The 16,991-nt window shown below is 38.9% G+C and overlaps 1 protein-coding gene across 10 annotated transcripts in view; it reads left to right on the top strand.

The window, feature by feature from the left end:
* The window catches only part of LOC102799062 (ELKS/Rab6-interacting/CAST family member 1-like), a 142,647-nt gene that overhangs the window by 50,218 nt on the left and 75,438 nt on the right, over positions 1-16,991 (top strand). For 6 of the 10 annotated variants that reach the window (XR_015716655.1, XR_015716654.1, XM_087830696.1 and 3 more), the window contains 3 exons: positions 1,247-1,387; positions 3,579-3,772; positions 8,976-8,987. Coding sequence is in view for 7 of the 10 variants with exons in the window: in XM_087830696.1 (XP_087686822.1) it covers positions 1,247-1,387; positions 3,579-3,772; positions 8,976-8,987 (347 nt within the window). In the remaining 3 variants the exon portion in view is untranslated. The remainder of the gene's footprint in view (positions 1-1,246; positions 1,388-3,578; positions 3,773-8,975; positions 8,988-16,991) is intronic. The other 4 variants (XR_015716656.1, XM_087830697.1, XM_087830695.1 and 1 more) reach the window with 1 other exon arrangement.

The following is a 16,991-nucleotide window of genomic DNA, read 5'->3' as shown; positions in this document are numbered from 1 at the left end:
AGAAGTTAAAGATATTATTAATAATAAACTAAACTAAACTGGGATATTCTAAAGGAACTGACTCACGAGGAAGCACACAGTCATGAGGGAGAACACAACACAGAACTGAGGAAGACGCAGACATAAATACGCAGATGGTTAACAAGGGAAGTGGGAGCACACGGGGAACACAGGTGACACTGATAATCGTAACGAGACACGGCAGGAGTAAACACAACAATGGCGTACACCGACGGGAGACTATCAAAGTAAAACAGGAAGTACACAGAGACGCAGACCAGAGGGGAAGAGAACACAGACATAGCGGACTGGGGAAAACATGAAATAAAACACAAGGAGGAGAAACAAGGCATGGGGACTCAGACACGTGGAGGGGGACACAGGGGGTAAAGACACGAGGGGAAATCTAGTAAACTAAACTGAACAACCTAGGAACCATGGAATGAATAAAGAACAAAATACAAAAACATAAAACCAAGAACTACTTGTTACTGTAAAAAGTTCTCTGTACCCTGTCTGACTGTACTGTATTCCTTAAACTAATTTTAGTGATTGTGGGGTCATAAAACCTGTCACAGTCCTATAATATAATTTCAGAAATACATGGGAAACTCTCAGAGAAAACAAGCATTTCTCTCTCTGCTGCTGAACGCAGATGTGGGGTTTCTCTGACAACAGGAGCATATATGCGTACCTAAATATAATCAGAGCAAGGTTTCTTTGACCAAAGCCCAGTCAAACATGATGATCCGGAGTCTAAAGTTGTTATTGTCAGTCATGGGTAAAATTACATGTCTGACAGTGTCTCCTTCTGGTCTCATTGGTTTCTGTTTCACTGCGCCCATCAAAAGAGGAAATCCCAAGAAAAGAAAGAAAAAGAGAGACTTCACAGACAGACGGATTGAGCCTCAGAGTGTGAAAAGAGACAGGTCACAGGAAATGTAATGACAGAGTACATGACCGAAGGGTTTAAGAAGGGCTTACAGATTATTATCACTTTAAATCTGTTTGTCTAATATCATATATTATGAATAGGAATTTCTTTCTGTAATATAATCAGAAGCACACAAATGTTTTTTTCCCTACCTCATAATAATTATTTTTGCTAAATATAACATTATTGTTATAGGTTGGAAAAATAAAAAAGTAAAATTAATCCATTGTTTTTTTCTAATGGGTGTGAAGAATAAGCTAAGTAAGTAATAACTATTAAGGAGCTGTCTCCAATGTTTTTTCCTCCACCCAGACATCAGTGTTGGATCTCAAGGAGAAGGCTTCCTCTTTGGCCTCCTCGACTCTCAAGAAGGAGAACAGGCTGAAAAGTTTGGAAATAAACCTGGAGCAGAAGAAAGAGGAGTGCATCAAGCTGGAGAACCAACTAAAGAAGGTTAGCTGAAAAGGCTGTAAATATAAAGTAAATAGCAAATTATTCATAGAGCTATGAAAGCAAAAACGCTGATGCTTTCAAAGAGAGAGCGAGGCATTTTATGTCACCTGTTGTCGGCCGCATTTAGACAAAAGCAGGTGAAATTTTCTAGGCTCGTTCCTGACGACTACAAGATTATCTACTGCATGAAACTCAGAGGTGAAAAGCTGTTTAGAGTAGCTACAGTTAAAGCAGGAAAACAGCAGAAAACTAAACCTAAGCTCTCATTTCTTTTTGCGCCTTCCTAGGAAGGCAGAGAGTGTGTACGTGCACGTGTGTGTATGTGCATATCACATACGTATTCTCTCCCACACAGCAGCCCATAAAATGTTGTGTGTGTGACAGCTTGCTGACAGCCTTACAGTCACTTTCACAGACTGGTGAAGACAGCACACCATCACATGCCGAATGTGTATCCAGAGTCGTGTGTGTTTCTGGATGCATGTGTGTTGTTATATGTGTGTGTGAGAGAAAAGGGGGAACGTGTGGTGTTTTACTCATCAGACTTGATTTCAGTCTCTTTCTTTTACTGGAACGCGGATGGAAAAATTCTGAATGTGACATTGTGTGCGTGATGTTTCTTTCTTCCTTTATTTGTCTTTCTCTGTCTCTGCTCCACCCAGATCTTCTCAAACATTTCCTCTCCACATAAAGACTTATGAAAACTGTTGTACACTTCCAAAACTAATAGGGTTTATGTATTGTAGGAGCAAGGCATTCGCACACACACACACACACACATACTAAGTCCATCCCAAGAGCAACATTTACTTCTGGGAAATATACACAGCTGTTCTAACCTCTAAGCTGGTTATAACTTGTTGTATTTGTATTTGTTTTTTTTCTTTCTTCTTCTCACATTTTCTGTGTCTTATGTTTAGACAAACAGAGCAGAAGAAAGAAGAGAGCCACTAAAACTTAGATGCTTTTTAAATTTATTCACCTTTTCTCATCGTTCATGCTAATATTTACCAGAAACTTGTGGTTTTGTCTTTTTTTTAAATGTTATATGTGTGCCAATTTGCGAGTGTGTGAAACACATATGCCTAATACTTTCATTTATATTATATTCTCCTCATCATTCCTTTCTCCTTACCATGGGGAAACAGATATTTCAGAGCAGTTAGGGCAGAGGGTGGTTTAAAAATATCGTCTGACATGGGTGTAAAAATGATAGGAGACGTTTATTAGATGACATCTTTCTTAGATTTGGTGAATTGTGTCAAACATGTGACATTCTTAAAAGTCATTACTTTAAATATTAATTTGATACAAATATAAGCTTTTAGCATCGGAACCACACTTGTCTAGTCTTGAAAATCTTACAATTGAAAATCTAAAATCTATAAAAGTTTATAAGAGGCCATCATAGATTTGTTAGAGACATGTGGACCAAAAAAAAGAAAAAATACAGTAAGCTGACTGAGAATTTAAAGTCCCCCAAACAATCAGCTAAAACTAGAATGAAGCCATTGCAATACAAATGGTTAATGAAAATTTATATTATGCCACAAAACCTGTGTTGTTTGTCCCCTGGCATCATAGACGCCTGTTGGGAATGTTCAGAAGAAAACAGTATTGTGTTTCGCTGAGTATGAGACTGCTCAGAACTGAAGAAATATTGTTGTTCAGACTTTATCTGCTAAATTAAGGTGAAGGATGTGCACATACATCCAGCACAGGCCTTCACATTTCTCACTAGTAATAAACAGAAAAATTTGCTTTTTATCCAAGGTTTTTGGAGTGGAAAACATGGAAAAAACACTAGGAATATTTGGAAACAATTAGAGCCCTTTAAAAAAATGTGTAACATGCTTTGTACATAATTTCTACGATACTGTTGTGTCTATTTCAACAGTTTGCTTTATATGCTACTGTAAATACAGTATCTAAAATCTGATATATACAAATATTGTATCTTACCGCTAAAGCCTGATGTTTAGAGCTAAATGTCATTTTATTTAAGAGGAACACTTCCACTAAAAATTTCTAAAAGCATGCAACTTTTTAAAATCCATCCAGCTCACCCTCCACACATGTTGTTACTGGCACGTCCGTTTTTGGTTTGAGCTTATCGTTTCAATCGCGTGATGGTCGCCTCATTTTGAAAGCTAACACTTGGTTTATTTTTAATAATTAAATCCTGTTCCAGGCTCAGAATGCAGCGGCAGAGTCTCAGGCCAACACTGAACTCTCTGAGCGGATCTCCAGCCTTGAGCAGGAAGTGACCCGGTGCAAAGAGGAGGCTGGGAAGGCCCAATCTGAGGTGGAACGACTTCTCGAGATCCTCAGGGAGATGGAGAATGAAAAGAATGACAAGGAGAAAAAGATTCATGAACTGGAGAGGTAAGAAAGGATGATAAATATGATTATGAAAGATTAAACAATTATCGACACTGAGCAGTTTTCTTTTAATACTTGTGTATCTCTTTCCTTTAACCTAAATCAATGGATAAATTGTGTTTATTGGTGAAATGATTGTTTATCTAAGGCTCAGTCACACAGGCCTAGAGATCGGTCCCGAGGGAAAAATTAGTATTCCTCCACTGGCTGTAAGGGGCTACTGGAGTTTGCTGGCAGTGACTGTGAAATCAGTTGCTAAAGCCTCATTCATGCTGGTCTAAAGACCAGTTACAGTAGTTACCCCCTGGTAACCACCACTCGCTAGAGAAAAGTAAATTCCATGACAGGTTGCTGGTAGCCACTAGCATGTAATTGATCACAAAAAAGCAAACGGTGCTGCGCTGAAAACCTCCCTATGAGTGTTTTAGTCTGTAGCAGGTTGCTGTGGTTGCCAGTAGTTTGCATGGAAAAAACTGTTGCAAGCAGATGTTCTCCAGGATTCTCCTTTCACTAAAGCTCTGAGAATAATGATGAGTGTTTGCAAAATCGGCGTCTTGGATGCAAACTACAGGTGACTAAAGCAATGTTCTAGCAACCAAAGAGATTTTTGGTGGAATACCTTCTTTGCGACTGTGACAGCCACTCACTCACTCACTCATCGATCAGGGAATACACATTTTTCCCTAGCAACCTATGGTTGTCAGGGTGTCACTGACCTGTCTCTAGGTTGTGTGAAAGACTGTGTCTCAGATTCCACTTTACCACCCATTATTTTTATTTTCTGACTGAATCTGAAGCCGATTAGAGTCACTGGTGATCTTTCCTGTAAGACGAACTCATTAGTTGTCGCAGGCTCATTCCTCTCCCTCTTTTTCTTCCCATTTCCTCCTACCATTTTCTGCTTTATTTCTTGCACCCTAATTCATCTCTCCATCCATTCCCCTTCTTATTCTCATGTTTATACACTAATATGTGTATATTCACATTGGTTCGCATTGGTGTGAGTGCGTTTATGGTTTTTTTTGTGTGTGTTTGCGCTCATAACATCCGGTAACATCCCAGAAATCCTGCTGCCTCTCATCTGTGGCGTTCTCAGCAGTCGCGAAAACAGGCCCCTGCCCCGGCTGCCTCTCAGCAGCCAATGGGGGGGCTAGTATGGGACTACCTGGGCACGTGAGTGGCTGACAGCTCTGTCAGTCAGTTATTTGTCTGACCACTGCACGAAAGAAACTCACTTTGCTTGTCAGAAGAGCACTGTGATAATAACCCCCACCCATGTGGAAAAGGCTATGAAGCATTAGCCACAGGGCAAGAAGTTTGGATTTTAGATGAAAAACATGCAAAACAAATTCATAAATCTGGATTATTAGATAAAAAATATTGACTGACAGCATCTTACACATATTCTTCAACCTATCATAGGTTGTGTATAACACTGAAAAAGATCTTCTCTCGTCAGGTTTTCTTGTATTTGCCAGCCCTTTCCACATGGGACAGAGCTGAGTATGTTCACTAATAATCACCATCAAAGAGTTGCGGCATTGGATCACTACTTGCTGAGTTTCTCTGTTATGGTGTACTTGTACTGTTCTCTCTCCCACGTCCAGAAATTGGAGCTAGTTGTACTCTTACATATCTAGGCATGAGCACAAAGTCTTAGTCGCCTGTTACTGCAGTATGACAAGCCAAACAGCTCCCCAAAGTTTGTAAAATGAGGGCACAGTTTGGCACCGAAGTTTCTGTACAGCACCGAAACTCTTTGAGCCTCTGTTCCTGTCAATGATGCAACTCTTTCATTTAGTGGCTCTGTTTTCTCGCTTCACTTTTGCTTCACTTTCAGCAGAGGATGCTTGACTTGCAGAGTTTACCACAATTGTTTTCTTTTTCAGACTCTTTTTCAGATGTTTCTATCTACTTTTCCACCTTGCTGTGCAATTTTGGATTAACCTTTCTCTCAACCTTTCTTGCCTGTGTACATGTCTACCTCATTAGCTATTCTTATTCTGCCTTTCCTTTCCTTTCCGTTCTGCTTATTTCTCTGCCTGTAGCTTCTGTCTGCCTGCATGCCTCCCTAACTCTGTGTTTACCTGAATACCTGTTTGATTTTGTGCCTCTGTGTCTGTTTAGCCCCAGTACGTAAAGAAATTTGTTATGAGAACAGCTTAAGCAGAATCAGTGGCCTTTATATTATGGACAGCAGTTCGATATTAGTGGTTTGAGTTTTTTAAGGGTGTGTTTGGTGCATTTTTAGTTGGTCCTGTTGAATAATGGAGAATGCATTGCTCTTGTGAAATTAGAGTTCATCTTCATTGGTTAAATGGGCCAGATGGTGTTTATAGCCCGCCTGTCTTCCTCTCTCTGTATGGCTTTTTATGCCTTTGATTTCTGAACTTTCTTATGCCATCTGTCAGCGCCTACTCACTTGCTGTCTCTTGAATCTTTTACTTCAGTTTCTTTCTTGGACACAATCTCCACCCATCCTAACTCTAGATTCGCCTCCTTTTCTCTGTCTGTGCGTTTAGCGATGTGACTGCGAGATTTATGGTTGTTAATGATTTCAGGGAGATTCACTGCGTCTCTGTTTGGCCAGTAGAAATACAGGACTATTAATAATTCAGCACCGGGTAACTTCAAACATGTGTGTTTTAAGTGTGTTTGTGTGATGTTTAGTCTGCCAGTAGCCACAGATGCAGATTTACAGCAGTGCTAAGTTTACAGACAACATTATACAGTAACTTTATAAGCAATTAAAATTGCAGATTGGTTTTATATGGAAAGATGTTTCATTATCCCAGTAGGGTACAATAAAATAAAAGCATCTTAAAAGTGATATTTAATATCTGGAGTTTGAAAGCTGCTCTTTGGTAAGTGGAAAAGTGTTACATTTAGACTTAGAAAAGTGTCCTTTAATACAAAATTTTAGATTAAGTATGAGTAAATTTAACTTGCTCTTAAAGTAATTGCTGTGAAGTGAAGTGTTGTACAGCAGTCATATCAGAGGATATGCAGTTCTTTGTACATCTTATCATGTAGCAGATTCATTTAGCTGTTAGGGGTGTGATGAGGGAAACTATCCATTGCTAATTTCAGTGATTAAGCCATACAGTCTCTTTGATAGGCTGGTGCAACAGGCTTTGAGGTACATTTTCTGTAGGTTGGAGTGCACTGCTCCTTTACTGTGGCAGTGTTGTATACACAGGTTTCCGCAAATTTCTAGACATAGATCAAAAAGGTATGTCAGGATATCATTTTTATTACTTTTATTTCAATTAAATATCATGTGGATTGCAGTGATAGCGGTAGCGGATTTGCCTCTTAAACCGTTAATCCTTAGATTTCATATAAAATAGTTCCACGGTTGATTTTTTCCTGTCTTGGGACAGAGCTGCTTATGCTACCCTGCTCTGACGTCATCAAGTCAGATGGTGACTGCACCGACTGACTTGTTGCAGCGGTGCCGTCCTATTATTGTACCACGCTCTAATTCAGCCAGCACTTTAAAATGACCAGTTCTTTTACAAATGTTTGTAAAAAGGAGACTGCATGGGTAGTTGCTTTGTTTTTTGCACCAGAATTGAAAGAATAACATTTTTGTCTTTATAGTCTACTTTTTGAAATTTGACTGGAGAAGTCTGATAACTGCCATGTTAAGGATTATTATGATGTTTCCGGTTATGGCTGCTTATATCTGATAGGACATAAATCATTGAAGTTGAAGGATAGTACTGACCATTTAGGTCAAGATACCAGTGAGCTGTTTTAACTTAGCTGCTGGTCTAAACAGATAGATGGTTAAAATTAGCTTGCAGTCCCTGCTTGACATAGCAACCTTATATTCTGTAACAAGGCTTTTGTGAAACACAAGCGATGACCTTGTAACCTTATATGTACAAATGCTGATTTTATCCTCAAGCTGCCTAAGCCTGCTGTGAATTATACAACTTTGTCTGGAGCTAACAGGTATGTCAGAGGAGAATACATTTGCCACAGGCCAACTCTTAGCTTGGCACCGGGGCTAACCCTGGGCTACAAGTGAGCAGCGGGAGCATTACTAATGAAAAGATCAGATGTGGGTTAAACAAGGGTAAGAATCAAGCCTCTCTGTTTCCCCTGTAGTGTAAATCCAGCTGCAATGGCACCAGGTTATTTATTTCAGTAACAAGGACAGTAATTGGAGCAGACTGAGTGACTTCACACTGAGGGGAAATGGGGCTGAAAATCTGCCCTGATGGCCAAAATAAAGGATTTGGATGGAAGAGTGGAAAACGTAGAGAGGACAGAAAAAGGAAAGGGAAAGAAACGTGGTGGAAGAAGAAAAACAGCGAGAAAGAACAGAATAACGAGAGGAGACGTACAGAGAAGGAAAAGAACGGGCTGCGTCGCAGGGAGAGGGAAACAGAAAACAGAACTCACGGAAAAGACAGAAATGGGAAAAGGATAAGAGAGAAATATGAGAAAACGGGAGGAGGTTTGGCGAGAAGTTGAGTGTAGACCTGAGTAGTGAGAAATTAGAGAAGTTTATTGTTATATTCCTCAGTAATGGACAATTTGTCTCTGGCATGCTCAGTCAATGTCAGTTATGAGGAGTTATTGCATGGAAAACGTTTTGGGTATGCCAGTTTAGGAAATGAATTTTCTTTAAGATTTCATGTCTTAATGATTGCATGCTGGTTACCCTTTGCTTGAGATTTTGCAAATCCACAACTGGTGAACTGTTTAAGTGGCCCCAGTGGGAAGCAAAAGAAGTCATCCACAAAATCTGAACCATTGAAGAAATATTTCATAGAGAGCTTGCCCTCAGCTTCTGCTTTGATTGGCTAATTGCTCACTTTCCATGGTTTGTCATTGTGCCCTTAAATGTTTGTAGGGTTCATTTGAGTTGAGCGGGCCTCTCATAGCCCTCAGTGTTGTACTGGAAGGAGAAAAGCCTGAGTCTAACCTGTTTTTATGAGACTGTCTGCCTGCCTAACTGTTTGCTTGGTCGTGCCTGTCTTCTTGTCTTAGTGTCCGCCTGCTGTCTCTCTTTGGGTAATTATGTCTCACGGTCTGTTCTTTTGTCTCTTATGTCTTTCCTGTGCTTTGAAGATTGATCAAGCTGGCTAACCTAGCTCTCAACTCCTGTTTCCCCTCTCACCTTTCCCTCTCCTTCTCTCTCTTTCCCTTTCTTTTAACTTTCCAATGGAACGTTGTCTCCCGCTCTACTCAGTCTTGCCTCAAGGTTAGTACAGCATGCCTATTTTTCTTCCTTCGTCATTCTCCCTGTATTTCTCTCATCTCTCTCCTTTATTGTCATACTGCGTGTCCTTGCATCAAGACACTTACTTCACTCTGTCATAAACTCTGATTTTAATAATTCTCATCATATCTGTCTGTCTTTGAAGGAGGCACCTTGACTTTCACTTCACTCTTGCTGTCACATTGGTGCCGCTTTGAAGAGGAAACATTGTTTCTTCCTTTCACTTTCCATTATAACACCCTGCCAGAGTCTTCACCACACTAGCAGTTAAACTTTGATACCAGAGCTTCATTTAATAACTTCAGATTTGAGGCTACCACAGCAAACGAGCAAAATGTATCTCCATAATTAACTTGGACAGCTGTGAACTTTTGCTCAGAGGTCTTTTTATCTCTGTTGGATTTCTGTCTGTGTGGCTCTTCTAAAGAAATTACTCCACTTTTCACATGTTCTTGACACCACTACAGAAATTCTTAAAACTTGCCTCTAATAAGTATCACACATATAATGATAAAGAACTTAAACACTGAAACGTATAAATGTTTAACTGAAACTAAAGATTTTAAACCGTAAAAAGTAAATGGAAGTAAGCAAGTGAAACACCTTGACTCTTTTTTTTTAATCCATTCTGGTGGCGTGCTTGGGATCATTGTGCTTTTGCATGATCGAGTTTCAGCAAAGCTTTAGATAGATGTCCTCAAATTAGCCTCAAAACACTTTGGTATACAGAGGAGTTTATGTCTGGACTGGACAATGACTGGACAGTGTCATGAAATGCTTACCCTCTTAATTCCTATGCACACACTAAGGATGTACTTAGCTATTTACAGGAGAACAGAGGCCTTTGAAAACTTTCTTTTTACGTGACTATTCATGGGGATTGTTTATCCAGCACTGGCATTAACTGGGTCAGAGAAATAGAGATTTCCACATTGGTGCTTTTTTCCCAGAATCAAGCATAGACCATACAATAGTAGCTCTCCTAAATGCTACATTTGCTACCCATACATGATAAGAATGGTAATTGGACCAATATTTATATTGTGCTTTCCTGCTGTTACTTCACCTATTCGCACTCACATGCTTGAATTCGGTGTTTTAATCTATTCACTTTTAGTACATTTTTAACTGTTAAGAAAGCACTTCAATAGGATGCCATGTGAGCAGTTTAGGGAAACGTCAGGTGAACTGGAGGAGCAGAGAGTGAACCACCTTTAAATGATAGAGAACCTGCTCTACCTTCCTTCCTCAGTCTCTGTGTACAACTCTCAATTCTCGTTCAACACAACAAAAAGAAGGAAGGCACCACCTTGTGGCACTATAACCGACTGAACTTTACCGAGGAGAATCATCAAAGAGACAGTCCTTTGAAAAAGGACAAAATTGGCCAATTAAAATCAACTGCTGAGGGATTTGACTGGCATATGCATCCAGTCCTACAAGCAATACTGGGGTTTGGCAGGTGGCTGGCTTAAACAAATACATGGAAAATGACCCGGTCTAACATGCATCTATTTGATTTTACAAAACATTTAACTATCCAATTTAGAGTTTCATTGTCCAAACTTTCCAAACTTGTTTAACTTTTAAATATTCCTGTCCCCACTCAAGACGTCATAATGTAATGAGATTCCAGCATGCAGAAACCAAAATCCTGAATTTGCCTTTTTTTTTTGTAAACCTACATATCAAAGTCATATTGAGATTTGTCCGACATACGCATTGTGATCAACCACATAATAACCACTTCTTCCTTCTGTTTCCTGCATAAATCTGGTGGTCTGTTTTGTGTGCTCAGCTCTGCTGTTAAGGTCTCCCCAGTACCAGCACTTTCTTTGCTCTTTCTTTCTTTTTCAACTTCTAGAGCCACTGTTCCCCCTGCCGACTTGTCAGCTTTTTCATTGCTGTTATTTTGTTTTTTTGTGATCCAACTCTTCAGGGGGAGAAAAAAAACAAAAGAAAAGACAGTACTGCCTTGGTGTCTGGTAGACGACAGAAGACATCTTTTCGTCTTCTGTCCTTTTTTGTGCTTTTTTGTTTTGTTTTTTTTTCCCACATATTGCCTTTTTTATTTTTTTTTCACGGGTTGTTTTCATGTGGAGCTAAGGAACTCCTCATCCACTGCCAAATGTCTGACATCAAGGTTTGTGGAGCTTAAAAAGGAATTTCTTTGGTCTCTGTGTTTGTGTGTGTATCTGTTTGAGGTCCTGAGCATTGAGGTGGTGCAGGGATTTGTCAGCTAATGGCTGACAACGCGCAGACACACACACGCACACTATCACAGACCATGCACATTTTCTTCTTTTGTTGCTGTTGTTGTTTTCTCTTTCACACACTTGCACATACGCATACACACACAAGTAGGAATTTGCCTGCTAATAGGTGACAGCGATACCGTAGGGATTGCTGCTGAGAGTTATCTAATTAAAAACCCTGCAGTCACATTGAAGCCCAATCTACAACAAAATCTGTGAATTAAAAAAAAAAAAATTCACAGATCTGATTTTTAACGACCACTTAAATAATCCGAACTGGTCTAAGTGACTAAAAAATATTTATTTTAATAGAATATATGGGGAGAGGTACAGCTCAGTAGCACATTGTGTTGCAAGTTTAGCCTTTTAGGAGGCAGCTGATCTTTAAAAAAACCCTCTTCTTCCGAAATCCCCCATCTTAAAATTGCTATTCTGATTAAAATAGTAAAGAAAAAACAAGACCAAAAAATAGCTAAAATAGCCAAAAAGACAAAAAACAGTATAATGCAATGGTGTCTACATGTCTCTCCACAGAACAGAGCAAACTGTGAAATCCTAGTAGAGAAGTAGGAGAACCCAGTGGGCAACTGTAAATACACCTAGTGTCTAGTTTAAGAAATACAGGTACTTGATCACCTACACATTACACCTTACCAGGAGCTGCTCAGTTATGGAAGTCCATGCCATGAAGTTCCCAGGGTGCAGTTTTCGTTCAGATGTTAATCCCCGAGGTGGTTTATTGTGTCAGCAGACCACCGGCAACTTTTAGACATGGTGCGCCTCACCAACCGTGCTCTGTGACTTTACGTGGTCTGCCACTTTGCGGCTGAGTTACTAAATGCTTCCACTTTGCAATAATACCGCTTACGGTTCAAACAGTTGGAATATCTTGGAGGAAAGACATTTTCCAGTCAGAATTTCCCATCCACTCATTCTGTCAGAAATGTTTGTAAAGGCAGACTGTTGTGGCCCGATATCTTTGTCCTATAGTGTAGCTCCTCAGGTGGATGTGAGGATAGTACCTGTCATTATAAGGTACTCATAAGATAAAGATTGTCCTACGTCATTCACAAACTATCACAAACTATAGTATGAAATCTTGCATTTTGGCTTTTTCTAAATGGAGACACCATCACTCAACCCAAACCAAATGCTTCTTTAATCAACACAAAGGCTTTCGGCTGTGTTTTTCAGCTGGATCAATGAGCTTTTTCAATCACTTAGCTTATCAACACAACATTTAACAACAGAACAAATTTAGCTAAAAATGGCCGCTTTCATTGATGTTCCGCTTGTAATCAATCAATATTTATGAATAATTACATTGTTCAATTAATTGTTTATTGTCATTTAAATTTTGTTTAAGAGCTTGTTTGTTTAAGAATCACAAGCCTATAGTACAGTTAACAGTAGATACTCAGGTAGCACTTTATAATAATGTCATACTTTTAAGCAATAGTAATGTAAAATATTGTCAACTATTTTATTCATCATTTATATATCATTACTCCTCCTTAGTATGCCATTTATAAATACTGATGTTTATCCACCCATCCATTACACCATGTACAGCTAACACTGCTACTACATCACAGCTAATAGTAATTATAATCGTAGTCATAGTAAAATATTTCTATTTATAAATGGCATACTAAGGAGGCTTAATGTGATGATGAATTTGTCACTAGTGTGACATTATCATAAAGTGCTACCGATACTCAGTGTAATGTATGTTTTTCCACATACTGTGCTTTGTGAGGTTGTTTTAGAAAAGGAATGCGACTCTATTTCCCTTCCCCGTATGGTTATGTTTTATGCACCGAGTTAAAAGCACCGTTAAGATACAGAGCTAAATGTGAGTCGACTCATCTATAATAAAATCTCAATTTGGATCAGTTAAGTTCATCAAAAGATGAATATGAGACTTAGAAACAGAGCGTCAGTATTTAATTCCGGGACCTCACGGTTCACCATGTTAAACAAAGACACTGCCAAGATCAACTCTGGCTCAAGGTCACATGCTTACACTGTTACTATTACCAAAACACTTTGGTTTAGATATACCCTTTAAATATGATTTATCTTCATAAGGACAGATGCGATTTCTTTCTGTTTGTATCACAGTGTTTTTACAGTTAGTTTCCAGTAACTCACACTGTGAAGGTTTGTAGACACATGCACACGGGTCTTAGCTGCCTTTACTCCTTGTTTACTTCCCAAATTTACTTACCCTCTACCTGAGGGATTTTCTAGAGTTGTTTCTCAAGTCATAAAATAACTACCTCCTTCTTTATTCCTCCAAAAATGTTTTTCTACCACATCGACAGCAGGAAAGACTCAACTATTATGTTTTTGCTGTTTTTTTTTTTTCTTTTCTGTATTTTATAGTTTTTATGGGCTCAGTGAAGCAGACCAATGTTTCCTGTATTTTCAAAGGAAATACTGAATTCCAAATACTTAAAAGGAAATCCTTGATGTTAATGTTGGGCGAACTATGTGCAGTAAACATACATGAGGCCCGCGAGCATTTCTGATCAAATATTTATACAGGACTCCAAATGTAATATTAATACTACCTTAATGTGGGTCCCTGAATATCAGCAACATGCTAATGAGGGAGGTTGAAAAGTTTTTCTTTTTTTTTAAGGGTTTGAGGTTTACTGAAGTTTGTGAGATTGTCTGCGTGCATGTGTGTTTTCCTTTTTCCTGCTAATTATCACCAATATTCAGTATATGATTTTTGTACAACTCTAAGGTTTAATGAAGGCTTGACTGGGTTGTACATTTGTGTTTATATGATTAGATGTGTGTGCGTGTGTATGGTCAGTGCTTGGGGATATTTTGGGTGGGGGTTGGAAGAATTAGGGAAGTTCAAAATCCTGTCAACAAGTATATCAGTGTGTGCGTATGAATGTTAACACATAATATCTATTTACCTTGTGTGTCATCGTGTTTGTTTACGTGCATTTATGTGGGAATGTTGGAAAATGGGTGCTTGTTGTTGTGTTACGCGATGCTGCGCTCACAACTCTGTATGTACACAACTGCTTGTGGGTGCTTCAAATATTTGTGTGTGGTCCGAGCCGGAGATTTGATCTAATACAAAGCAGGTTGTGTTTGGAACACGACCCCGTGTATAACTGCGTATGTGCGTATTTTGTGTGTGCGCGGACGTGGTTTCACTGCACATTTGTATGTCGTGTTTACAGCGCTGTGGGTAGTGAGCTCTCCTGTGATTCCGCCTCCTCCTCCTTCAGCGGTTTGCAGCAGTTGTTGAAAATGATTTCAGAGGGAGGGAAAAGGAAGTATTTTACATATTAAAACAACTTGGAATGGCACTGAGCCTCCGCTGAGCCGAGGCAGAAAGTTCACCGAGCAACGAGTGAAGTGTTCTGCTTTTTACTTAAATGTGTAAAATGCAGTTTTTTAAACAGTACATTCATATTACCCCCGGTTTGTTATTCAATACAGAGAGAGGAGAAATATAAAGAAAGAAATGAACTGACACATTTTTGTTAGATATAGATACACTGGCCACTTCATTAGATACACCTTGTTTGAACTTCAAATTCTTGATTTTTCATGGCATAGATTCAATAAGCTGCTGACAACATTCCCCAGAGATTTTGTTTTATACTAACGTGACAGCATCACACAGTTGCTGCACATTTGTCAGCAGCACATACATGATGGTAATCTCCCAATCCACCATATCCTAAAGGTCTTCTGTTAGATTGAGATCTGATGACCGTGGAAGCCATTTGATTGTATCAACTGTATTCCCTTTTATGGTGCCTTTACCTTTAACTAACCTACCAGATAAAAGATCTACTGTACTGTGTCTGATTTTTGTTTTTTTTGTTTTGTTTTGTTTTAATGAACTACAGATTATTCAGTCAAGATTGACAGTAACTATTAGTTCCAGGAATAACTTATTTTGTTACCTTGTCTTGTCTGATAAAGATGTTTTCAGCTGTTCTCTTATTCACAAAGGGGTCACCACAGCAGGTAGCTCCACATGGTTGATTTGGCAGATTTTTATGCTCCTGACACAACCCCAAAGACATTTGATCTTTATAAATTACATCTAAAACCATTTAGAGGGACTATAACATACAGGTGCAGCATACTTGTGAGGATGAATTTCATATTAAGTATGATTTATATTCACATGATAATCATTATAGCATAAAAGCTTGTTTTGGCTCCTTCAAGGAGTTTGGAAAGAAAGGAAAGCACTAGATGTTGAAATGACAAAAGAGGGAGATTCAAGAGCTAGGGAGAGGAAGAGAATATAGAAATGGTCTATGGTCCGATGAAAGCATTTTATCCAAAGGAAACAGTTATGTTGCATTTGGAAAGGAACTCCCGAAAGAAAAGAGAAGCGGTACATTTGTTCTCCAACATTGGCTCAGTGCAAATAAATAATTGCTTTGCATGCATGTAATTATAATGCGACATGCAAAATATTGGCATGTAAGTGGGAGGAAATGGATTTTGCAAGCAAGAAAATTTCAATGAGAGAGGAGAAGAGGAGGAGGAGGATGAAGTTGGTGCGGTTTGATGTGAATGTGTGATAGTTACAAATGCAAATGACCTACATGCTAAAAAGCAAGCAAAGCAAGTGTTTAGCATTAGAAAAAGTGAAAAGATAGGGGACCAAGTGTTGAGTCATTAGGAAACGCCAAAAAATAAAAGTCTATTTCCACATGCACGTACTCTCACATATGTACAGTAAATGCAGCATGAAGGTCAGAAACCTCAGAAAGCTTCCTGGAAATCCTCCAATAGGAACATTCCTGCCTGTTTATGACCTGTTACACACACATGGGCGTATAGCACAAAAACATCATTCTCAAACATATTCATACAACTTTAGCTCCCAATCATGGTGCAAAGTTAAAGAAAAAACACAGATAATGCATGCTTACAACATCTGCCTTCTGTTTAATATTTGAACTCCTAAAAGCACATGAGGCACACATGCATGCTCTTTAACATACACGCACATCTTAGCACACTAATGGTTATTCAGTGAGTGCTAAACAGCCAGGTGCAGCAGCATAATGTTGGCTTTATCATTAGATTTAGTCTTTTTTATTACAACTTTACAAATTTCTCTGGACAGTTTGGAATCAGGCCTCCTGGACCTTTTAGCAAACACATAGAAGATTTTATAATACCTTTTACTGCCAATAACATTTCTCAGCCTTTCTGGCAATGATATTTGATGGATTACTCTCATTATTTTTAGCTAGTTTAAATTAGAATAGCAGCTAGTTTGTAGCTTAAAGAGACATGAAAGATGAGAACGATGAAGGAAAGGTTGCAATTGAATGCAGACTATAATGTGTGTACTACTCTATATGTAAACAAATAAACCTCATTAATTCAGACAGATGTTTCTAACTAAAGTAAACTGTGGGATCGCAGCAGTGCAGATGTGCAGAGTTAAGCTTGGAGATTTGTAGTGCACAGACTAAGGTCAAAGGTCATGTGAACCTGTTTATACCTTCGGAAACAAAGTATGCAGTTTACGGCTGGTAAAAAGGATTTACAATGAGAGCAAACGCTCTGGATTCCCCTCACTGGAGGTCTTTTTTACTGGCAGCTGCAGCCACAGATATGACGATTTATCTACAAGCCTGTAAAAACTTAGAACAGGAACACACGCATATGCATAAACATTTGTACAGTGAAGGCACGCCTACTGTGCAAAATGTAAACATAA

The sequence above is a fragment of the Neolamprologus brichardi genome, chromosome 17 (assembly GCF_056152115.1).
Source record: "Neolamprologus brichardi isolate AB-2024 chromosome 17, ASM5615211v1, whole genome shotgun sequence".
Lineage (NCBI taxonomy): Eukaryota > Metazoa > Chordata > Actinopteri > Cichliformes > Cichlidae > Neolamprologus > Neolamprologus brichardi.
Note: the sequence above shows the minus strand (reverse complement) of the source record. Positions and strands in the feature narration are given on the sequence as shown.